The sequence below is a fragment of the Geospiza fortis genome, unplaced genomic scaffold (genome assembly GCF_000277835.1).
Source record: "Geospiza fortis unplaced genomic scaffold, GeoFor_1.0 scaffold125, whole genome shotgun sequence".
NCBI classification, from domain to species: domain Eukaryota; kingdom Metazoa; phylum Chordata; class Aves; order Passeriformes; family Thraupidae; genus Geospiza; species Geospiza fortis.
This window is the reverse complement of record NW_005054479.1, coordinates 1,025,219-1,050,484: the sequence shown is the minus strand read 5'-3', so window position 1 is coordinate 1,050,484 and position 25,266 is coordinate 1,025,219. Positions and strand designations below refer to the sequence as shown.

At 44.9% G+C, this 25,266-nt stretch overlaps 1 protein-coding gene across 1 annotated transcript in view; it reads right to left on the bottom strand.

The window, feature by feature from the left end:
* Positions 1–1,159: 1,159 nt before the first annotated feature.
* FGFRL1 (fibroblast growth factor receptor like 1) overlaps positions 1,160–25,266 on the bottom strand; it is a 164,359-nt gene continuing 140,252 nt past the window's right edge. Inside the window, exons 3-6 of the mRNA XM_031063046.1 lie at positions 13,995–14,075; positions 9,000–9,284; positions 6,233–6,586; positions 1,160–2,964 (exon numbers count right to left, since the gene is read on the bottom strand). Coding sequence (XP_030918906.1) covers positions 2,555–2,964; positions 6,233–6,586; positions 9,000–9,284; positions 13,995–14,075 — 1,130 coding nt within the window. The 3' untranslated portion in view covers positions 1,160–2,554. The remainder of the gene's footprint in view (positions 2,965–6,232; positions 6,587–8,999; positions 9,285–13,994; positions 14,076–25,266) is intronic.

The following is a 25,266-nucleotide window of genomic DNA, read 5'->3' as shown; positions in this document are numbered from 1 at the left end:
ACTAGTTATCAATGGGCTGCTTTATTACAACCTCTACAGGAGGACCATCATGAGGGATGGTCTTCCTCTAGGGGTTATTACATGGATAACCTCCTCCTAAGGCAAGAAAGGGACTTTTTGGAGCAGAATGTATTGGTGAAGAAAGCAGGAGCTGATTCAGTGTTTCACTGAGTCAGGGCCCCATCTCACAGCACCACGGCTGAGCAAACAGGGAACTGTTTGGTTTGCTGGTGATTCAAACAAACCACCAGGAAAAAATCACTGCAGGTCAACACAGAGCAAATACCTCCATAAATGTTCAGAGAAAAGCAAAGCCTAAAGCACAGCTTTGTTTCAGATTAAATAAAGTGTTTCACTTTTAAATGGAGCAGCTGGTTTGGTGAGCATCTCTTTCATGGAACAGGCTTGAGAAGGAAGTAATTCCAAACTTAAAAATTAGCATGTTTCAAATTTTCTTCTTCTTTATTTTTTTTTAAACCATCAAACTCTAAATGAAAAGAAGATAAACAGTTTTATCATTGCTGAACCTGCCTTCTCCAAAGAAAATGTTGGCCCCTGAAGAGCTGGGTGCCTCTCTGTGGTGTGCAGCAGAAGGAAGGTTCAAGCCCCCTGAAGGGGAGCAGCTCCTGTATTGTCTCCTCCCTGAGCCCAGCTCACCCTCCACTGGCTCCTAAAGCAGCTGCAGCTACAAATTAAGTGTTTCACCTACATTTCATGATTTCCCCTTCCAAGCACCCTGAGGCCAAAGTTCCTTTTACAGCCTCACAAATTGTTATGCTTTGATTTACAAAATTTTCTTTAAAAAAACCCAAACCAACAAACCACTGCAGGTCTGGGCTTAAAAAACTAATGAGTCATCCTCCCCACACCCCCCAGAAATGCACAGTGAAACAGCTTTCCCTGTGAGAGAAGAACTCTGCTGCTGAAGATGGCTGAGGTCCATGAGAAGTGATCTGGGCACTGCAGACCCCCACAGTCAGAACACAGACAGTGGGAAAGGTCAGTTTCTGATGGACAGGATGGCACCAGCAGCACCTGAGGTGACAGGAGATGACACCTGGCTAGTGTGAAAAGGCATAGAGAGGCCACAGGTGGCCTCCAGGTTAGGAGTAGCACAGTTGGTCACAAGCTACATCAAGTGTGTTCTGGGCATGGCATCTACAGAACCTGAAAAAAAAATCTTTATTTTCTTTGATCAAAAATACATATAGAAATGCCTGTTTTGAGGAAAATATCATACATTTTTTCTTGTTTAACAAAATAAATTAAATATACATGACTTCTGTTTAAACTCTATATAGAATTACAAAGGTTTTATATTTTGCAATTGGATTCATTCCCAGTCCATATAGGTATTTAATATGGTCCTTATTTATTTTCTCTTCTTTCTGTTTTTACTGTTGTTTGAACTGCAATGTTTTATCACTTACGAAGTGATATCTGAGGGGAGGGGACAACCACACACAACCTAGGTGGATATTTCTCAAATGCAATTTTTTCCTACAAGATTATTTCACTCTCTTTGCTTCTTACTATTTTTTCTAATGCTCTCGTGTAATTTGCATTGATGCAGAAAATCCAGTAGCTCGTCACTCTAAGCCATCAGAGAAGGACAGTGTGTTTTGCTTTCTTCACCATCAGCAGTTCAATTATTATTATTAATTATTATTATTTCTTAAATATAAATATAAAGGTGTTCTGTACAATGTTCCTTTTTCCTTCTTTCCTTTTCCCTGGCAGTGGCACTGAGTCCTAGGACCAGCGAGTGGAGCTGATCTGCAGAACATCCCATGGGAAACAAGATGCCTTCACCTTGCAGAAACTGAACCAACCAGCTTGCTTAGCTGATTGTGCTGACCACGACTGAGAAGCACGTGGCATTTCACCTTGTGAACAGAAATTGGTTTTTTCAGACCCTCTTGTGTTATTTTATTTCCCCGGAAGAGATGAATGGGTTATGTCTCCTGGTGCTTTGGCACTGAACCTCAGGTATGTCAGAGCTTGAGTCACTCAGAGCAGGAGAGGTCTGGGGGCTTCCACCAAAACAAGTGATGCCCAGCAGGCATCCAGGCCCAGCCAGAAAATACCACACACACCTCTTGCTCTACCTGCTCCCTTCAGTAACACAAGGAAGGAGGTGTTAGGTCACATCCCTGTGTCCCATCTCACTTGTTGCCACTTTGATTAAAATATCCAGGAAGGCTCTGCTGCTGAAGACAGCTGCCTCTCTGCTGTGAATTGGAGTTCCTTCATTATTCCTCAGCTACATCCTGATTGCAATAATTAAAAAAAAAATCTCTTTTCTCTCTGTGTCTTTCTCTATTATATATATATTTATATAGATAGATATAGATATATACACATATATATATACACACATACACACACGCATATACAATTATATATATATGTATATATATATTTAAAATTACATATATAACCTTTTCTGTCTGCTTTGCCTGTTGCTGGCAGTGCTGAGCTGACTTGGAGCAGTCTCTGCTGAGGTACCACGAGGAGAAAAGCCCAAAGGAGCCGCTGTCCACGGGGCCAGCCCTCAGCACTGGTACTGGATGTGCTGGTGCTGGTGCACTTTGCCCTCCACGTGCGAGTGGGTGTGGGTGTGGATGTCCGTGTAAATCTTTGGGTACATTTTGGAGGCCATGGCAGGGGCCAGGCCGGGCCCCTGGGACAGTAAATGCTGCTGCTGGGCCACGTACTCCTCGTAGTTGATGGAGGAGATGCAGTCCTTGTCGGGGAGCTGGGGCACGCAGGCGCGGTCGCGGGGCGGTGGGCGGTGCGCGGGGGCGGCGGCCGGCGGGGAGCACGGCTTCTTCTTGGACTGGCACAGCCACAGCAGGATGGTCCCAAAGATGAAGACAGCCCCGGCCGGGATGCCAATGATGACGGGCCAGGGCAGGCTGCTGGCAGAGGAAGGGGGCACAGGTGCACTGGGAGGCTTGGGATCTGGGCACAGAGAGACAGAAAGAGTTAATGGAAAGCAGGCAAAGTGGATTCAAAACACATGTCACACTTGGGCTGGCTGCTGGACAGACTGTCTGGCAACTCTGCCAGACCAAGGAACAAGGGAGAAATCAAGCTAGCGCATGATGTTTGGTAACTGCTTTGCTTTTCAGTGCTCCTGGAAGGACAAGCAACTCATTTTCTCTGGTTTAGGGGTCAGGAAGGGAGTCTTTGGGGGATTTTATAACTCTCTTATCCAAACCTTAATGGATGCACACTGGAGCCAGCCTGAGAGAGTTTCCTAACGCTCTCACTGTGACAGAATGGGGTTTGCTGCCCAGACTGAAGGACACAACACAGGACATGTCAGTTAAACCTCACTGTCACCAGCCCAGGAGGCACAATCAGGTTGCACAGAGCCACAGCACGCTGCCCACCCACCTCTGCCAGGTGTAGCTCTGCCTGAAAGGGCTTCAGACATTCTCTAGAAATCCTGTCTAGCAGTCCTGGAGCTACCCAGCAGTGCTCCACCATGGCAGGGAGAATGAATGTGGGGTTTTGGAGGTGTTGGCTTGACTTTCTTGTGTGATGGGAGGAAGGCTGAAGGATGGGAAAAATGTAGGGGAGCTGGCAGCCCCTCCTTGGTTCCCAAGCCATGGAGAACTGAAAGTTCATTCAGCATTGAAGTGTGTCCCCAGCCTCCTACCCCAAATGGGCTCTACCTCCACCAGTCTCTTTGGAGCTGCTGCTGGCTTTCCAAGGGCAGTAAATTTAGCTACTGGAGAAGATAAGATGCTTTAGACATCATCTTTCACATCTACCTCCTCCTTTATCTCTGCAGTTGGCAGTCAGTGGCTATCCCTGGATAGCCACTCCAGTTTCTCAGCCTGATCTCCTCATTTATAGACCCAAAAGGAGTCCTGGGATAGGATTCTAGTGGTGAAAATCCTTGTCTAGATAGCTACCAGCTGGAATATCCAATGCCTTGAAACATACCAGGCACAGAATTCAGCTTGCAGGGAGAGACCCAGAAAACTACCAAAACCACAGGCTGTCTTAATCATGCAATGTGTTATATTCAAACATCTATCACTTAACTTTCAAACTAAACTTCTTTAAGACACTAATGTCTTTTTCTCTCCTTGACAAATAATCCTATAGGTAGCTTGAAATGTTAAATATATACCATGTGGTCTCTTTGAAGTTAGGAGGACCTATACTTTGACCTTAATAGATGAAATTTTGATTCACCAACTGAAAATTACAGGATAATTTAGGCTGGAAGGCAACTCTGGTCCAGCCCCCTGTTAAAAACATGACAAGATCAGAGAGCTGACCTATCAGCTGACCACAGAAAACAGAAGTCTTCATGCTGGTTGGCAGAAATCCTATGTTGGGCTGAAAAGAAAGTGTTTTGATATTCATCCATGTTCCTTGGAGCTGTCAATGTCAAATCTGGTAGATTTACAAGCAAAATGGTCTTTTTTAACTCATGGCTTTACAACCACATCTTTGCATCTTAGGGCAAGCTGGGTTCTCCTTCTCCATCACTGCCAATATCAACAGCCCTGTAGGCTCTGGTTCTGGCACGAGGCCTCACTACAGTCCCATTTAAATCCATGGAAATTCTTCCCCTGATTTCAGTGGGAGCTGGATCAGACTCTCATAGGTCAGAAACTTCCAGAGGTTTTGAGTTATATCCCACCCATGCTGCTTTCTCCTTGGCATTTACAGGCCTTTCAGTTAGAGCGTAGTCCTAAATCCAAAATGTTTATCAGGGTAGAACTGCATAGTCAGCAGACAAAGGAGCAAATGACCAGGCAAGGATGGTGTGTCTCAAACACAAATGATACAGTCTCAGCTGGATGTGGTCACCAGCTCTGAGGCTTGGGGAGGGAAGGCAGCAGCTGTGTACAGGGGCCCCAGGGGACCACTGGATAAAAATTTAACCAATCAATCATTCTGTTTTTCACACTCATTCATTTCATTTCTTTGTGACCCAGAGAGTTTTTATTCTTCCCTCATTTTATGGGCCTGTATCATTGTTTCTTTTTACAAGTAAAAGCAATATAAATAAGGACAAGAGAAAGGAGGAATTACAGGGAATGAGGTTGCAAACTGTGCTGTTATTCAGTTCCCCTCTTCCATCCTGCAGCCTATCACCGAAGTGATTTAGTGTCTGCAACTGCAGTAACTTTCCCCAGCTTGCTCCTCTTTCATACAGGAGTAGGTAATTCAATTTATGTCACCTGGATGACTGAGAGGGGCCTCAACAATGTCTGTAAGTATCTGCAAGGAGGTGCCAGAGCATGGACCAGGCTCTGCTCCATGATGCTGAGCAATAGGACACAAAGAAAGGGCAGAAACTGATGCCCAGAAAGTTCTACCTGAACATGAGGAAGAACTCCTTTACTGTGCAGTGACTGAGCACTGAACAGATTACCCAGAGAGGGTGTGGAGCCTCCCTCACTGGAGATATTCCAGAACCATCCTGACACAATCCTGTGCCACATGCTCTGGATTGACTCTCCTTGAGCAGGGAGTTGGACCAGATGACCAACTGTGATCCCTTCCAACCTGACCCATTCTGTGATTCTATGGTTATCCCCCAAAAGGGAGAATAGGAAATACTATCAACAGGATTTCAGCAGGGACTGACTTAAATCAGGGCTGATTTAGTCCCCCATTCATTCTTACCAGAACTGGGCTAGCCTAAATCAGCACAGCATCACAGAGGGCCAGGGAGCCAATGGGCAACAGCAGCTGAATGAATAAATACCATGATGTCACAGACATATTTTATGAAAAATCCTTTCGTTAGGATCTTTTCTCCTGAGAAGCTGAGAGGCCTCAGAAACGAAATGTAAACAATGATTATCTGCTGCTGTGGAATGCAACAGGTGCATCTTTGATTGGTCTCATGTGGTTGTTTTTAATTAATGGTCAATCACAGTCCAGCTGTCTCAGACTCTCTGGTCAGTCACAAGATTTTATTATTATTCCATTCTTTTCTATTCCTTACTAGCCTTCTGATGAAATCGTTTCTTCTATTCTTTTAGTATAGTTTTAATATATCATTTTCTTTTATTATAATATATATCATAAAATAATAAGTCAGCCTTCTGGAACATGGAGTCAAGAATCTCGTCTCTTCCCTCGTCCTGGGACCCCTGTGAACACCACCACCACATTTGGTGAGCCCTGAGTGAGGAACATTGTCACACCATGACACAGAAGACTGATAACAGAGGGGGGAAACGTCACAACTCACCTGGCAGGACTGTGAGAAAAGCACTCCGGAAGCTGTAGCCCATGGTGTTTGCCCCAAGGCAAATGTACATCCCTGCATCCTCCTCCTTGGCTCGAGTAATCATCAGTTTGTTCAGGTAGGAGCCGTCTGGGCGGGACCAGACCTCCCCTGTGGGCAGCACGACGAACTTCTGCCCCCCGACGTCGATGGTGGAGTTGTACTTGCTCTCCGTGCCGTACTCCACCCTCTTCAGCCACTGGATGACGGGCTTGACGTCGCTGCGCACTTTGCACTGGAAGGACGTGGTGCCACCGTAGTCCACCGTGGTGTTGACAGGGTGAGTCCCTGTCAGGATGGGCTTGGACCTCGTCCTCTCTGCACACAAACACAGGGAGCTCCATGGGTAAAGGGGTTTGCCAGCCTCAGTAACTTGCAGTTGTGGAAACATAGGGGAAAGGTGTAGGAGGGATGCAAAATCATAGTCTAGTTCAACTCCCTGCCCCAAAGCAGGCTGAGATTTCTGCAAACTTCTCCTGATACACATTTTGCCAGCCTCTTGCTAAAACCTCCAATGGTAGATGCTCTCCAAACAACTCCTCCATTGTCTGAGGCTTTAGCAAGTCTGTTCTCATGCTCAACCTGAATCTTCCTGTTTATAACAAGGAAGCTGATTTTCTACCTGCGTCAGACCTGGAGAAAAGGATGGTTTCCCTCTGAGTCCTCATATTTTGAAAGAGGTTCACAAGACCATCCTTTCCAGCATGATCATAAGTCTAAGGTTGTGTCAACACCACATAAAGTGAAAGGAAAAATGTACACCTCCTTCTGAGGAATGTTTGGATCTTTTTTAGTGTTAGGATCAGATAAATCAGTCACAGTTTCCAGACAGGGAGGTGATGCAAACCTCTATCCTAGGCACAGGAGAAATTATGGTATCACGGTGGGTGGTAACTGCTGGCAATCATCAACTCCTTTTGATGGCAAACACTGTTGGATTGAGCATGTAACAAAACAGCTCCCACCAGCACCGGCTTTGGAGTGAAAGGAAGGAACAATGGACCCTCTTTCAAAAACTCGAGATACTTTCAGTATTGAGGGCTCTACAGATGTGCTTAGGAAACAAAAATACCACAGTAGTCTCTGTAGGCTTTGCCTTTGGACTGTGAGCAACAATCACAGCCGGGGAGACTGAGACTCAGATAAGCAGGACTTAGGAGTGGAGGCTCAGGGGAGGGGAAAAAAAAGGAGGAAATTGAATAAAACCTGTAATGCTCCACAGAATGATGTTAAAAATAGAAAGATGTCTGAAAACTGCTTAATGCCCTTATCTCCTTGACTCTGGTTCCAGCTTTGGTTACTGTTTTCACTCCTAGCCAGCAAAAGCTAATGAAAACAAAGGTTACATACATCTTTAAGTTGATAAAAACCAAGATAAACAGGGACATAGAAAGGGGTTTGTTCCTGGTGCTGTCTGGTTTTGATGAAGTGAAAATGCCACAGCTGCCATTAGGATGGGGCTTGATTCATTTCCCTGCCTCTGCTCCTGGTTTTAGTGTAAACACATGTTTTTACTGTCTCCACACAGCTGCATCTTTATCAATCCCAGATGTCCAGCAGGTTTGTGCCTTCAGAGCCCAACAGAGCTTCCCACATGTGCTTTTAATTCCTGTGATTCTAGGGAAAGGACTTATCAGAGAACAGATCTTTACCTTTAAGAACAATCTTTCACAGTGGGATAAACTTTCTCATGCTAAAATGTATGCACAGACAAACAACATGATTTCCAAGTGGCTGGAAACAGCCCTCCATGCCCCTGCTCCTCATTAATGAAGGCTATTCAGTCTTCCCTCCACTCACCTCATCTTCTCTTTCTTGAGTTGGCTACTCTGTCATTTCCATGACAACTTATGATGATGTCATAGGCAAAGCACAATGATTTAAGAATAAGAGCTCTTCTCTGGTAAACTTAGGAAGGATTTGAGTATAATTATCCTCAGCAATAATAGGGGAAACAGAAGATTAGAGAGGGAGACTCAGAATAGCTAGATAGTAAGAAGAGCAATTTACCTCACCACAATGCAGGGTAATCCCCCACAGCTCATCTTCTGAGGATTGAATCTTTAAAGCTATGTAGGCATCTAAAGATACAGACAAGATCCTAGTGGATGTTTTTAAGGTTTGGTGGGGTTTTTTTAGTAATTCATTTGTACCTGCCTGGACCTTCAGATGGCCAAACGTTTTTTAGAATCTGGCCCTAAAGCCTTGTCTGGCTTGTCACTCTAATAATAAGATTTCTTGTTTTTCAAGTTTCCCTTGGGAAACTTCTTGATTAAATTTAAAATTGACTGTTTCCCCCATTCTGACATACTAATCTGGACTATCCTACATATTTCCCTCCCTCGGCCATGGTACTTGAAAGAACTTTCTCTGCTAGTACTCTGTCTGTCCTTGAATTGATTCTCTTGTGGAAGACTGAACTGGGCATGACTTTAACCATGCAGGTGCCTGTGGAGATTATTATTTCCCAAGTACCTTTCCTCATTTCAGCTCCTCAATTGTCTTCTTGCTACTCTGTCTTGCCCAGGTTTCAGGCTCATTCTAGAGTTCCAGCAGTGTTTTTTCTAATGTTTTTAGCACTTCCTCATTTCCATGTCCAGACATCAGTATCTGCAAGGAGGTTTCAGAGCATGCACCAGGTTCTGCTCCCTTGCCACCCCACACTGTCTTGACTGAGCCAGTCGCTTTCTCAAAGGCCCCTCTCTGCTCTCCCTCCCAGAGCTGCACTTACGGATCACTTCGACTTTGTACGTCGCGTTGATTTCTCCAACTTTGTTAAACACCCGGCAGGTGTACTTCCCGCTGTCCTCTGGCTTCAGGTTCTTCAGGTTCAATGTCCACTTCTTCTTCTTGTTCTCCCCAATCTCCTGGGGAGTGAGGGGCTTGTTGTCCTTCAGCCACGTGATGTCGGGCCTGGGGTTGCCGCTGGCCACGCACTTGAGGCGGATGGAGCTGCCAACGGGGCGGGCGATCACTCTGCGTCTCATCTTGGCAGGCTGGGTGAACCTGGGTCGGGCTGCAAAGGCATCAGAATGGACTGAGGTGAGTACAGGACATGAGCAGAGAAGGAAACTTGTTATGTCTTATGGCCAAACTTGCTTGAGAGGCAGCCCCATACATGCCAGTGTATGCTCTCCCTCATATCAGCTCAAACTGTTTTCCTTAGGAGGGATTCACCACCCAGCCCAATGCATTTGAATCTCTATGGGACTGCTCTGGCCACTGCATTAACCTTCTACATAGCACAGTCCCAGAATTTCTGTGTCTGTAAGGCAATTGCACCAGACCATCTCACAAAATAATACCAAAATCACGCTATTGCAGCTGAAGGCAAAATGCGGCCCCATAATCACACTGTAATTGTTACCATATTCCACAAACTCCTTGGCCAAGACCAAAGGAAAAACTCAGATTCCTGTCACGCTGACCATTTTCTCAATTTTTTGCTTGTCATATGAAGCTTCATTTCCTGAAGATGTTTTGCCTCTTAGTTCTCAGTGGCTTTAGAGGGACTTAAGAGTCAGCATCTTTCACATGCATAGGAAAGTCTTAGAAGTGTCACAGACTTTTGTACATTGGTCTGAACTTAAATGTATGCAATTCATTCAGCTCCAATTTACAAAACATTCATGTTGAATGGTCCAGAGAAGTGAACAAAGAAATGGAAAGACCCAATAAAACTTTATGAGCTTGTTAATAGAGGATACCCCATGCCAGTCCATCCCAAAACTGGAGAATCTGAAGCAATAGCTGCTGGTGGATAGAAGCATGGGTCATCTTGTCTTAGCAAAGAAATCACCAGTATTTCTAAGAGGGCAGAGACAAGAAACTTAGAGAAATGCAAGGCCCTCATCTTGCAAAATCTGAAATGTAATGTAGACTTTAAAAGAAATAACAAATTTCTCACAGTTACTTTAACTATGCTAGTCCAGGGGCACTTCTAACTAAACCCATCATAGAACTGCTGAAGTCAGAAAAGACCTCTAAGGTGATTGAGTTCAACCATTAATCTGGCACTGCCAGCTCCACCACTAAACCATGGCCTTAAGCAGCACATCTACATGCTTTTTAAGCATTTCTAAGGATCCCCTGGCCAGCTACAGGATGGCCTAGTGGAACTTCCTACTTGACAGCCAGCCCTGCTGCCCAGGGCTGAGGGCCAGAAGCTCTGGGATGTGCATTATAGTGGATCTTTCCTGAATAGAAGAGGCTGGTCTGCAGATTCCTATCTCCAAGCACTGGAAAATGGCAGCCATTGCCCTCTGAGGTTTGTGAGCACACCCCTTAGCCCTCACACCCCTGCAGCCTTGGCCAACATCCCTCCCTGTGGAAGAGGACACCTTTCGGCATACCCCTCTCCACACAGTGCTTTTCCGCAGGGGGAACCATCTGTCTCCACAGCCTTCCCTTGCCCCCCTTGGCTGTCATTTTGGGTCCCAGCCATTTCATGTTATTTCAAACTCCTGCTCAGAAATGCTTTGCTCTCCAAGCAGAGGCTTTCATGTGTAATCCAATGAACCAGAGTAACTCCGGCACTGGAAGTCTTTGCCGTGACAGCTGAGCAGCAAGTGTGACATACTAACCCCCTCCACAGGTCCTGGGGCCTGAATTGCTGGGGTCTTTGGGGTGTTTGCTGCAGGAGGCCCCCTCACAGCAGACACAATCTCCTTCCCTGACAATAAGCCCTGTCAGAGCTGCACACTGTGGGCAACGACATCCCAAATTTTAGTCTGAGCCAAGGGAGACGTGCTGATAAGGGCTGTCACTGTGGAAATTGAGAGAATGTCTGCAAGGCTCATGGAGAGGTCAGGAATCAGCCATGCAATGGGTCTGAACAGTTACTCTGTAATACGGCAGTAATTTACTATGGGACCAGGTCTAAGTAGAGGGGAGATCCTCATGGACAGGATTCCTGAGCTGGGACTAACATACCAAAGAGCAAACTGGAGCCAGGACAGTCACACTCCCCCAGCAGATGGAAAAGTCAAGTTAGTGACTCTGAACTCTTAGAAGGACTTGCTGGCCACCCCTGCTCAGTAAGGGCATTTTAAGACAGAAACCCTTTCCACCCAAAAAAAGCAGGTCTTTAAGGTTTCTGGTTTTCCTCCCACTGTGACTCCCATGAGTCTGTCTGGAGTTCTGCATTCACTCCTCGAACATGGTTGCCCAAATACATACTAAACTACAGGTAAAGCTACACTTTTTTTGATCTTTCAGCCTTTCTTTCTTTCTCTTTCTGTTTAAAAAAGGTTAAGTGATTATGTGGTCTCAAAAGCTACTCCAGGCTGTGTGCAATATGCTGAAACCAGATCCCATTTACACAGTCCTGAATGTTTCCTTGACAAAAGCCTGAATTGGACAAGTTTAGAAAAGCCAGTTAACAAAAAATAAAGGAGAAAAAGAGAGAGAGACATACACATTAGAGAGAAAAAGAGACCCAGCAAGCACAAAGGAGAAAGAGGAGAAGCAGCACTGTTGAGAGACAAGGAAGAAAAGGTCTCTTTTGAGTTGATGCTAAATGTCTGTCCCCAAATCTGTTCCATTTACAGAAGTTTTGCTTGTTGGAGTGCCAGCAAAGGCAATTACAAAGTGCCTCTGTGTTATTCACATGCTTGTTCTCCTCCACATCACTTGGCATTTGCTTCATAAACATGAACCACACATTTGTACAGTATAAATTATGTCCCACTCAAGAGCAAGGGAAAACACAAGTGGATGGGGACAAAGAGACAGTGTTGTGTACGGGTTCCCGGCTGAAATGCTGTTTACCATGAAGATTTATTCAAAGCTAAAGAAAATTAAATGCAGCACAAAGACCTGTGAAGGAGTTCAGTGGTGCCCTCTCCCTGTGGGACACCTTGAGAGGCATGGATCAGTCCCTGAGGCTCCTGTCAGACACTGCTCACACAAAGTGAGGTGATTATCTGAAAAATGTTGTCTGCTGTGGTGCACCACCATTACCCCCATGTAGTGACAGTCACTATCACTTCCAGCTTTCATGATAATTACAAAAAAAGTGTCACAATAGGACTATGGATTGAAATATATTTCAAGTCTTCTGGTTAAGAGCTCAGTCAGTTGTGGGAAGACATGGATGGAGGTCTCTGTCTTTCCCCACTCTTCCCAGAGATACCACTCTATGATGGTAGATGGAAAGTAAAGTGGAGCTTTTGTTTTCATAATGCTTCTCCTCTCACACTTCTCCAAGGGCCCAGGACTGTGACAACACCAACTGCTTCTTCACCCATCATTCTCCAGAGACCTGCAGACACACACTGACCCTCCCTGCACACCAGCTCACACCAGCAATTTACTGGTGAGCAGTGCTGGATGGAAAGGGCTTAGGTGGGTGCATGGCTAGCCCCAGGCATTTCTCTACTTGGGGAGAGGAAAGGAGGAGACAGGAGGGATGAAAAGAAGAAAAAGCAGAGGTTCAGGAACACTCTGCAGCACAACAGACTGGGCCAGGGCAGCACAGAGTAAGACACAACCTGACATAAGACTGTCAATGCCTAATAACTTTAGTAGGGCCTACATCTTTTCTTCATAATATTGTTGTTCTATTGTTGTACTGATCCATCAACCAGCAGCTCTACCAGGAGCACAGTGGTAATGAAAAGTGGAGAGATGGCAGCTTTGTATGAGCCGCTGAATCCCTCCTGAAGTACTCTGACCTGTAGTTTATCTAAGACACTCTTCCTCCAGCTCTGAAATGTTGTCATCCCTCTCCAGAATGAGTGGAGGTTACCTTGCTCTCCCCAGGCAAGCTCAGTCTCAGATAAATGTGGAATTCAAGTGTAGCCTGGACTACACCACAGCACACCACATCCCTGTTTGCCAGCTGCTGAAGAAAACTGGCCTCAGTTTAAGTGGTGGGGACTCACACAGCAAAAGCCTGTCAGGTTCCACCCCTACTACTACTGTGAGGTTCTCCCTGGCCACAAATGTGGTACAAAGCCATCTCTGTATTATAAAATTAAAGAGAGGGATGCACCGCACAAGCAAAATGAAATGCTGTGCTTCATCCACTGAGCTCATAAACTGTCAGGAACGGCCAAAAGCTGTTTGGCATCAGCCTGACAACTTATTGTCCTTCAAGGAGTGCTTGGATCAAACTGGGCCTGCAAGTTTTGCAGTGATTCAGAGCCTGCTCTGAGTGGGATTTTAGCAGCTCCCCAAAGCTCTGCAACAGCTACAAAATCTTATGCCTGAACAGTCCATGGCTTGGAGAAGCTCAGGCAGGTGTCTGAAAGAGAGGGTGATCTTAAAAAATACTCTTCTTGGCTTAGTGCTAATTCTCCTGAAGTGAAGTCAGACCTCCCATTTGCCCTCAGTGGGAGCAATGTTATGCTGGCACTGAAGACTTTTGGAAATACTGCTGTAAAAGTCAATATGCTTTTTATAGGGAGTCTATGAAAGCTGTAAAAGCTGCACATGCAAAAGAAAAAGTCACTGCCCAGAAAAACAAATACAAGGGAGAACCATGCTGGGGTAAATGGCAGGGGGCCCTAGGGCCAACCACAGGCTGCATTTTGCAGGACCCTTGGATGGGATCCATTCACACCAACACATTCAGTTGACATTCTGTTTATTATTTGACCATATGTAGGGAGAACTCACTCCAGTTGCTCTGCCTTTCCTCTCCTTCAGCAGCTGAGAAATGTCCCACGTGAACAGCACTGAACCGAGGGCCGAGAAAAACCACAAAACACTCACTGCTCCTTACCCCACTGCTTCCCAGAATGGTCTTCATATTCTCCATTGGAGCCTTCAGGCACCTGGCTGTCCTTTCCTGAGCTGGCATCATCTGTGCAGGAAAGGAAAGGGAAGATGTTAAGAAGGTCTCCTGCAGGATGACAACAGGAGTTTGCATTTCCTGCTGGAGACACCATGCAACTGAAGCAAACTCAACATACAGTAGGCATCCACATCCTGGTATCTACAGCCTGGCCAGTTTAATGAACAATTTCGTTTCCTGCCTTATGAGCTTTTCAGCAGGCCACCAAATCAATGGGAGTTTAATCAATGCTGCCATTGATAGCTGACCAAAGCCCCTCTGTTTATGTTTGCAGCTGTTACCTAGGAGGAGCTGATCTATGGTACCATCTATGCAAATAATGGCATAAATCAAAATTAAAGATAACTGAACCTAGGAGGTGGGGGAAGACTTATGTGATCAGTCATAGAGAGCATAAACAGTATGATTGTGGCTACTAATTCACCCTTCAGCTTCCAGACAAAATCAGAAAAGCAAGCAGGTCTGGGGTCAAACGTGCTCTCAAGGGATACTGAAGGCAAATTTATGGCTGGCAAAACCACTGTTGATTTGAAAAGCTGCTTGTGAGTATTTCTTTTTAATTAAGACCACCCATCCACCTGTATCAAAACACCACTTTGTCCGTCATCACTCTTGTCTATATCACTACCACACAGCAGCACCAAAACTTCAGCTCTGCCTTGCAGAAATAGAAATCCCTACAAGGTGAAACCCCCATCTCTCCAGCAGCCCCCACCTCAAATTGTCACAGTGATATGGCCACCTGTGAGCTCTCCAGGAGGGCCAAGGGGGCAGGAAAGTGCCCTGAGCCTCCTTCTACAACCTGGGTGATACTGGTGGCCTCACACATCTGCAGCACCCAGATGTGAAAGTTTTTCCTCCTCCAGCTTGACCTCTACTGCACTGATTTTCAGAGACAGGTCAGGTGAAGGCTCAGTGAGGAATACAATGGTGTAAAAAAAAAACAAACAAGTAAAGAGGAGTGGAAGTATCTAATTTAAGGAAGGAATCCCTCCAAATGCCCAACTCCTGAAACTCATAATAAAAGGATCTTGTGAGCAAAAGACAGGACATTTATTTCTGTAATCTCTGCAACAGAGAGGAAAAACTGATCTCAACTTATACATATAAGCATGCTTCCTCCAAAAGGTACAAATAGTAAAACTTCTCTTTACAGTTGTTTTACAAGTTGGGTTGTGCTTAAAACAGTATTTAGTGTCTAAACTTGTGTGCAGTCTTTAAGAGAGAAGAATGTGTTTTTAACCCAATCGTCATCCCAGGTTCTGCTATTTTGGAAAATCATTCCATCTCTTCAGCACAGTGCATTATATGCCAACAGATGCTCTGCTCTCATCAGCCCTGTCCCTTAAGCAGAGAGACTGCAATGCTACATGAGTTTGTCCCCCCTTGGCCCTGAGAGATTTTTCTCTTCTCCTTTTGGCTACTTCGGCACAGTTTCTCCTGGAAACGTACACGTACAGCTATGTACAGCTGTCACTTTGAGGGCAAAAGAAAACTTTGTGGGCAGCAGTGCTGTACTCAAACCTCAGCAGCTTCTCCAGCTGATTGCCCCATCCCACCTCCTGCCACCCTCTGTTGGACACCCTGAGCCTTTCCTGGATGCCCCAGCCAGCTCCCAGCCCAAACCAGGGGCTCACTCAGGAAACACCAATTCTCACACAGAGCCCGAGTGCCAGTGCTCTGCCTGCAGCCTGTGTTACAGAGCAGTGCCAGTGCCTCCTGAGCTGCACTTTGCAAGTTTATTTTTACAGCCTTGGCAAACCAAATGCAGGGAATACAAAAATACACATTATACATGATGGCTTGCATATGACGTTGTCTCCTTTCAGTCAAAATACCAAATTGACTATCTCCTGGCACTTGTACAGTTTTACCCATAAATATCCATGGTGCCACAAATGAGCTCTTGGATGCTGTCTGACAAGAGAACATAGTAAATCCCTCAGCACATTTAGAAAAATGTGTTGAAATAGAGAGGAAAAACTGTGGTCAGAGATGGAGGATTCCTGTCCATTGTTTAACTGCTGAATATCATAGAAATAGTTATGAGATTTAAGTGGCAATGTTCTGCCAATTATACCTTAATCCTGCTGAGTTTGATGTACAAAGAGCAGGGTAGCTCCCTTGCCCACTGCCTCATGTTACAGAAAGTCAGTCCCTGTGCCCTCCTCCTGCCAACACACAGCCACTGACTGTGGACTCCACACCTCTTGACTTGCTGCCAAGCTTTTGATGTAAGGAAAATTGCTCTGAATCTGTTTGATCCTTTGAAGATGCATCCTCAGTTGTTATCCCGACAAATCGCAAACCTCTGGAGTCAGCTATCAAACCCAGAAAAAAAAAATTTTGGGGAAAGAGGTCAGGCTAACTTATGCCACCATGCTGAGCTGATGGAAGAGATGATTTGGTGGAGGAGCAAGACTAAAATAAATAACTGCATGCATTTAGGCACATTGGTTTAACTACACTGGAACTTGCTCCACACGTGTTGGGGACATGGTAACATTAACAACAACAGCAGAAGTCTTGAGGTGAGGAAATGCCATAAACATGGAAACTCTTGTAGAGCAAAACTGCTCCTTCCCACCCCCAGAGCTGCTCATGGAATGAAGGATGTTTCAGCAGACCCTTCCAGCTGCAATGTGCAGTGAACTGGGCTCCTGCCTTACTTGTATCTGAACAAACTCACACTCGACAGCAGTACCAAAGAGAGCTGATTCATGACAGCCAGAAACTGGATGGAGCTTATTTGGGGAAGATTCCCTAAAGCCCCCGAGTCTCCAGTTGAACTTAAAAAGTATGAGTGAGGCAGTGGAGTAGCCAGAGATATAATGATAAAGTGCTGATCTGTGATTTGAGTGACACAGGGTCAGGTATCTCTTCTGCTGCATTCAGAGGGGGCTTTGAATCTCCCCCCTTGCACCTTGGGTGAGTGTCTTAAGTTCTGACCTGTGGCTGCAAAGAACAAAAAAGAGCTGCTTTTGTACTTGGGGAGAGAGAAAACTCAGGAACACCCTGAGGATGGAAGGTCCCTGTCTAATTCAGACATTATCAATATTTGACTTCCACCTGACTCAACCAAAGTCAGTACTGTGGCTGCATAGAGTTTGTTTTTCCATGCTATGAAGAACTTTCTTATTTTTTCAATTTTAATATCAAGTGGTTTCCAAGGGTAGAGAAACACTTCTAAGGTGTTTTACAGGGGTCTGTGATGCTGAAAGCAAAGCTAAATTTCCTGAAAGTTCAGAGGCATCTGGTTCAGCCCAAACCTGCAGTCTGAAGCCTGGTTAATGGTGTCAGATCTGAAGACCTGCTGTTTGCATTTCACTCCAACTGTCACAAACACAACTGGCCTGGCAGTATTCTTCTTAGACAGAGAGAGGACCTGGAGAAAGCAGCCACATCCAGCTATACAGGAGCAGCATGCAAAATGGTGAGTTAGTAGCAGAGATCATGAGTCTTAGCTATATTCAAGAAATGACCTAATAATCCGATTGCTTATTCATGCTCTTGTCAGCTCCCCACAGAGGTGGGCAGCTCGGGGTGATAAGTACATACAGAAAAATCAGCCTGCAGTCAAAGGGCAGCAGGGACCAGCTATGCAGCACTGCCAAATTTGCTGCCAGCAGATTACCATGAGAGGCAGTGCTAAGAAGGATGAACTGCTGAAGTATCCTACAAGCTCCCTTTTCTGTGACCTATATTGGAAGGTCATCCTGCACTGGACTTCTTGGACAGTATCACACACTAAGGATAGCAGCCAGTTGGAATATGAAGTGGAAAACCTGCCTTGAAAAGCAATCACTGACTAATTTTATGTCACGAGTATCTGATGCTAAGAAAACATACACATGATTTAGGTGTCCTTAATGTACAATTTGGCTCCATGGTGTTACAGAGCATGCTGGCTGGTTGAGAAACCTGAAGAGCAAGGCTCCAATATCGTGTCAGGTGACAGACTTGGAGACATGGGACAAACTCGTGTAGGCCCTTCCCCTCCAAATATTGCACATGGCCATGCAAAGCAGGGCCAGGACGGACAGAGGCATCAGCCCACTCTTCAGGAATGTCACCCCAGCGGCATCATCCTCAGCTGTTCTCCAGCCACTGCCTCTCCCTTGCCTCAGGATCTCATTCCAAGCTGGCTTTTAGGTCTGAGATGCCACAGGGTGCTGGGGAAGAGCGGGGTGTCCCAAAGCAGGCTGGATTTCTGCAGAAAAGGGATTTCTGTATGTAACTCCATCAACTGACAAAGCCCACTGAGGAGCCTATGGGTCAAAGACTGCCACATCAGTGGGACATGGTTACTGTTTATTACCATGGCAGAATTGCTCCATTCCCTCTTAAAAGTTAAAGCACATGGAAAATTCTGCATAACAATTCAGCCCTGAGAGCAACTGATGAGAAATATTTAGATTGTTACTGAGTCAGGATCACATTTTATTTACTCACAGGCTCTCCATGAAGGCTACATGTTTTAGCCAAAAGGGTATGACTGGTTTTCAGGCCAATACCATGTGCTGAGCATCCAACCACAAGTCAAAACAACAGCCCAATTTTTGAAGCAAAAATCTAGCCATCATATTTCCCCATGATTCACAAAGTTGCTTCAATTTGTTATCATGCAAGGCCCGTCCCTGCTCTGACTTGATGGGACCAGCTTTGGAGTCTTTGATGTCAGAGGCCTTGAAAGCCCCATTTCACAGATGAGCCAGCTTTGCATAAATAAACAAAGTGACCTCTGAACTGGAGCCTGAGACCTGAGCACACTTCAAAGCCCTGGGGGAGGTGCTGGGGGGGCAGTGGGGAATGAAGCAATCAGCATCCATCATTAGGGCAGCCCCCACTCCACACTGCTGCTGAACAAGGGGTGTAAATAAAAGGAGGGAGGCAAGTGGGGAGGGAGTGAAATGAGGGGAAAGTGATGTAATCCAGTCAGGCTTGAACAATTATAATGAGGCCTTCTCCTTCTCCCATGGATGAATGAAAGAAATCTCTCTGAACTCTGGCTGTACGAGCTGACTCTCGCGTTTACCCAGACACATCACGTTTGCACATCATATCTGCTCCCCAGTGTCCTTCACTGCTGCAGAGTTCTAGGGAGTGACCAAACTCAGGTTGCTTGTGAGACGTGGACCTTGGGCCTTTCTAGGAGTTATATCAGAATTTGTTCTTTTGAGCCTAACCAGGAAAACTTAGACCATAAACTTCGAACAGAGAAAGACTGGACTTATTTTTCAGCAGCCTTGAAAGTGCAGGAGATGGTGGATAAACACACCCAAAAGCAAGTGTAATCTTAAAAAACAGGTCTCTGCAGCTTATCTCAGATGCATTCAGGTTTTCCTGTAATACTTGCTGGAATTTAAAGGGAAACACAAGCCAGAGATCACTCTGTACTTTGTTTTAGGGAGTCTTCTGCTACCCCAACTGATTTATCTGATGCCCAGATGAATGGTCCATGAGCTACACGTGTAGGAAGGCAGCAACAACTTTGTCTCTGGGATATTACAGGGATTAAGGCGCTTGCTTTCCCCAGATCTCCTTAATGTGGGGACTTTAATTAACACTCCAGGTTTCATTAGAATTTCAGTTAATTTCAGAATTAACCCTCAACAGCCAGCCCACTGGCTAGCACAAACACCATCTGAGAGCTACCACTGCCAGCTGACAGGGTTTTATTACTCATCTTGTGATATATGGGATGTTTCTGGAGGACCTTGAACATGATCTTGACCTTGAAGTCACTACTTTAAAACACGGGGGTTTTTTGATTAACTCTCTGTCTCATGCTCACCATTCCTTAACCTACCTGTATTAACAGTGTCACCTACTGTATTAACAGTGCTGATGTTATGAAAAGACAGGAAATCTGTTTAGATTTTATTTGGAAGGGTTCAGTGAAAGCAAAGGTATCAGGAATATTTGGATAAAAAAGACCTCGTGGAGGAAACCCATCTGCTTGGGTCCAGTCAGAGAAAACTCCTCAAGATGGAAAAGAAATCCACTCAGAGGAGTGCATAGTCAAGGAACACTCTGCTTTTCTCAAAGAAACCCCACAAAACCAAAGGAAAAAAACCAACCAAAAAATACCAACAAAAAGACCAAAACCAACCCCAACCCCCTCCCCCCATAAAAAACCCCAAAACCACAAACTCCAAAAACTCCAAACTAAAACCAAAGAACCCACAATAAAACCAACATGAAGTTAAAGGTTACTGGCAGAGAATTTCCCTCTGTGACAGGCACTGGAGCATTTACTACCTATTGCCTTCAACTGCAGTTGGGCCAAAAATAACCAGAGGTATTATAACTGGAATTTCCTGACAATAAAAATAAAAAAGTATGTGTTGGTGGTTTTTTTTGTATTTTCAGCTCTGGCCATTTTCATGAGAATTTCCATGCAAAAATTTTCAGAGATTTCACATCAGGCCCAGGGAATCTGTTGTAAGCAGGATGCTTTGCAAAAGGAACACTTGCAGGCCACTGGCCTCCTGAAACACTGGAGAGACTCCACAGAACACAGACAAAAGCCCTGGCTGGGAAATGAAGAAATGAGGCTTGTGTCCAGAACTGTATCAGTAACTCACATTTCTGAGTTGTGACGATGTGCAGGCCCACTGTATTACCTGTCAGTGACAAAGCTCTGAATTGGTGCTTAGTGCTGCATCCCACATCTCAACAACAGGTGAACATAATCAGAGATGACAGCTTTGAGACCAAGGAAGACTTAACTCACTTTCACAGAATGAGAAAAAGGGGGACTACGGGGTAGCACAGACTTATGAAAACTGGTTTATTTTACAGGCTGGTACCAATCGAGCTCCAACAGCACAGACAAACCAATTCTACTTCCACTGAGAGTTCAGCAGCCCAGAGAGAATATTTCACTGCTGCCCATAAGCTCCTACCAACACCTGGACTAAGTCTTTTACTACCAATTTCTCCTGAATACTGCAATCTCTGCTGGGAGACCAACATGGACATATCCCTGCTCTGTACTCCTGCATAAAGAATGCTCTGGTTTATTGCTTGTGCTTGATTTAAAAACTTTGGTATGGAAAGGGATCACTTATTTCCTTAGAGAGGTAAATGTGGAGAGGTGGAACTTCAGAAAAGTGGGGTGTTTTAAGAGTATAAAGGGATTAATACATAAAAAAACTGAGATAAAAAAATGAAAGCCTTTAAATTGAACATATGTGAAAGCTTCCCAAGAGGGGCATCTGCTTGACTATGGAACAGTCGCTCAGTAGAAAAGAAAGAAGCTCTATTTCACAGAATCAGAGGATGATTGAGTCCAACTACAAACCTAACACTGCCAAGTCCCTCTAAACCATGTCCCTAAGGGCCACATCCACCTGACTTTTAAATATCTCCAGGGATGGTGATTCAACCACTTCCCTGGGCAGCCTGTTCCAATGCCTGACAAACCTTTCCATGAAAAAGTTTTTCCTAATACCCAATCTAAACCTCCCCTGGTGCAACTTGAGGTCATTTCCTCTCATCCTGACCTTGTTACCTGGGAGAAGAGCCTGATCTGGCTACATCCTCCTGTCAGGGAGTTGTAGAGACCAGGAAGGGCCCCCCTGAGCCTCCTTTTCTCCATGTTGAACACATCCAGCTCCCTCAGCTGCTCCTCATGAGATGGGTACTCCAGCCTCTTCCCCAGCTCTGTTGCCCTTCTCTGGACATGCTCCAGCCCCTCAATGTTCTTTCTGCAGTGATGGGACCAAAAATGAACACAGAGATGTTCACTGAGATGTGGCCCCACCAGTGCCCAGCACAACCACTACTCTGGTCCTGCTGGCCACACCATTGCTGACCCAGGCCAGGATCCCACTGGTCTTCTTGGCTACCAGGGCACAATCTGACTCATGTTCAGCTGGCTCTCAACCAACACCCCCAGCTCCTTTTCTGCCAGGCAGCTTTCCAGCCTCAAACTTTAGGACATGTAAAACTATAATGATCTAACTATGGCTGAACTATAGATTCTACATTTCCACTTGCCAGAGTTGGCTCAGGTAGCTCTCAAAGAGTGCTTTAGTAACTCCTGGAGCATGGTATGATTGATAAGAAAGAAGACACACAATAGAAAAGGATATCAGTGAAAAAGGAGTCCTTGAAGATTGAGAAATATTATCTTCTGGCTGTATTCATACAGAGGAATTCTGGGGTTCTTCTGAGTTCATGCAGGATATGACCTGTGCCTACCACCCTCACCTCTCTCCTTCCCTTCTCTGTGCCCATGACTCTGCATCTGGTTCAGATCAGCACCTACTTTACAACCTTCCTCCCCTCCTTCCCCAACCACTTTCCATGGTGCTGTGGAGGGAGAATCCTTTCTGAAAGTGCAGCTCTTCCTTGCTCCTTGTGGTCTCTTGCTGCCCACAGAGCTCACAAAGTCATCCGAGACACATTCTCTGTCATGGCTCCATCTGCTCATGGGGATGCTCCAGCTCCTGCTGCAACCACACAAAGAACCACAAGGAGAAACAGCTGGAGTTTTTCACTCAACCACTGCAATTCCCTGGCCTGCCATTACAACAATTACATTACAAAGGCAATCACAGCCCTTCCGCCATGCTGACTCCTCCAGACACCAGGACCTCCCGCCTCACTTCAGGTCTCCATTCCACAGGGGGCAAGAAAACAATCCTTCCTCCTTTGTTGCTGTTGTTGAGGTTGCTTTTTTATCAGCATGCTCCAGCACACACAGACAGCAGCCCCAAGAGCTCTGTACCACAGGCACCAGTCTGCGGTCACAGTCTTGATCTGCTGCTTCAGAGGATGAAAGGGAGAAGAAATCAGAGAACAAGATGAGTGGTTAGGCTTCTGCCTTGTCACCAGCACTTTCTGAGCATGAAATAGCAGCCCCCAAAAGACAGCAATTACCAGCCAGCTGTTCCAGGCCCAGAACAAATTGGTAATATTTCCCAGTGTTTTTTAATGCTAGCATCAAGGCTTTATTAGAGAGACAGGGTCCCAGTATATTGGAGGCAGTTCACAGATGGCACAGAAGACAGACCCTGTTTAAAGAGTTTACTGCCTGTGTAGCGCAGGCACGGAGTGGTTGTCACACATATTAAGGCTCCTTGAAAAACATATTTTTAGCATCCCCCCGTTTTGGCCTGGTGGGGGAAGGGGAATGAGGAGGGTCTTGCACTTTATAGAGTTGAGGAGAAAAGTTTCATTTATAACACCAATCAGCCTTTTGGAATTATAACCATTTCACTGCAATTTTATTTATAAGAATAAATCACTAGTTACTTACAGAAAGTTTATAAATACTGGGAAGAATTCTGTGATTTTAAGCGTTATCTGACAAGTAAGTTTAAACAGTCCTTACTTTGGAAACCTCACTCTAGTGGCCTAGTCCAGAGAATGAAAGAAGGTCAGGGTGACACCTACCTCTCTTCCCTGACTGTGGAAGAGATGCTGGCTACGTAGAGTGGGTGCCAAAAGAGAGGTGGTATGAACAATCCACCCAAAAATACAGGCCAAAATTCCATCTTCAACAATCCTAAATTGCTTAGGGTTGGGGGAGGGAGGCATGCCACTGAAAGGACTAATGCAAGGTTAATGATAAGAAGAAGATTACAGCAGAGCCAAGGATAAACTGATAAGACCTGGCTCCCAGCCTTCTGTTTTAACCACTACACAGCTGCTGTCCCCCATAAAATTATACCTCTATCACTCCCCTCCCTACTAGCGCCGATCGATGTTTATTATTTTCTTTACCAAAATGTGTAGAAACATCACTGATACGTGTTCCATCTCCCTGGAAATTCACATGGCCAAAATAGGCCAGCACAAAGAGATTCCAGAGGGGCTGGAAGGAAAAGAGAGGTCACACATGTCAGTGACTGAGAACAGGCATTATTTTTGGATGGCATTTATAATCAAACAAAAATAATCAATTGTACAGTCCTGTGCCTTCCAAACACTGAGATAATTCCTTAGTGTGGAATTACCCAATCCATCACAATGAACTGGGAATTGCAATACTGGGCTTTACAGCCAGGAATGTGGATCCAGCTGTTTCTTCCACCCCAGAATGAAAACTACTGAAACATTCTTTATGGGCTTACATATTTCATAGTCTTCTGGTAGAAAAGTAAAAATATCTCCTGTGGAAGAAAATGAAACATCCTATGACAATTACCAAATGAAGCAAAATCTCAGAGAGGACTGCTGCTCAACATCTTTAATGGGAAAAGTGTGTTTGCTTGAGGTGAAAAATTACACCTCATCAGGATAGGTCAATAGGCTATTATGGTTTAACTTTGATTTCAAGAAATAACAGCAACTGTAACTTGTAGAAGTGCTAAGACATCAACAGAGGATGATAATTTTTAATTGGACATTGCACAGCATATAACAGTCTAAGTGTCTAAGATGTTCATTATGTTCAGTGGGGCACAAGATGTTGTTAGGGAATCCTTCCTCTCATATTTCAGAACAGAACCACTTCAGAAAACAGTCCATATATGTAATAAATAGAAATTTTAATATGTCATTGGCAGCGGTCAGCCCCACATCAGTCACCATCCCACAACTTTATACTCAAATCTCTTTTGATAAATAGACTTTCTAAAGGTTAGGTAAACCATTAAGTCAGACAGTAAAGAAAAGGCATTTGAAATGGTAGAGAGAAAAAAAATTAGCTTTTTAAACTTAGATTTATCTTTCATAAGCAAACTGATATGCAGTATCAGTGTAACAGCAATATGGAAGTGGTGTAATCTCTCTGACCACTTTACAGCATGACAATAAGGTAAAGAAATTGAGATTTTGGGGTCAATGAAAGACAGAAAGTAGCCTTGGTGTCTGATGATATCAAGACTTGCAACATTGCCCCCATATGCTGTTAAATACATAATTTTATTAATGCAGTGCCATTTACTTTCTGCATAATGTTCAATGAATGATACATATATCTCCAGGTCATTGTCAGACTAATAATAGGCTGGTTTTAGTAGCAAAATGTTACCACTTTCACAATTCTGTCCAAGAACAACCCTGGACAAGTGGCAATTTTGTTGGCTCCCAAAACAAACTGAATACTTGGCACCCTACCTAACGTGAGGATTACAGTATATTACACAGGATAATGCTGGCCTGTGTCTTGCCAAAATTAAACCTAACCTAATTACATGGAGTAAGTTATAGCTTTCCATGTGGGGTAAAACACAAATTGTAAAAA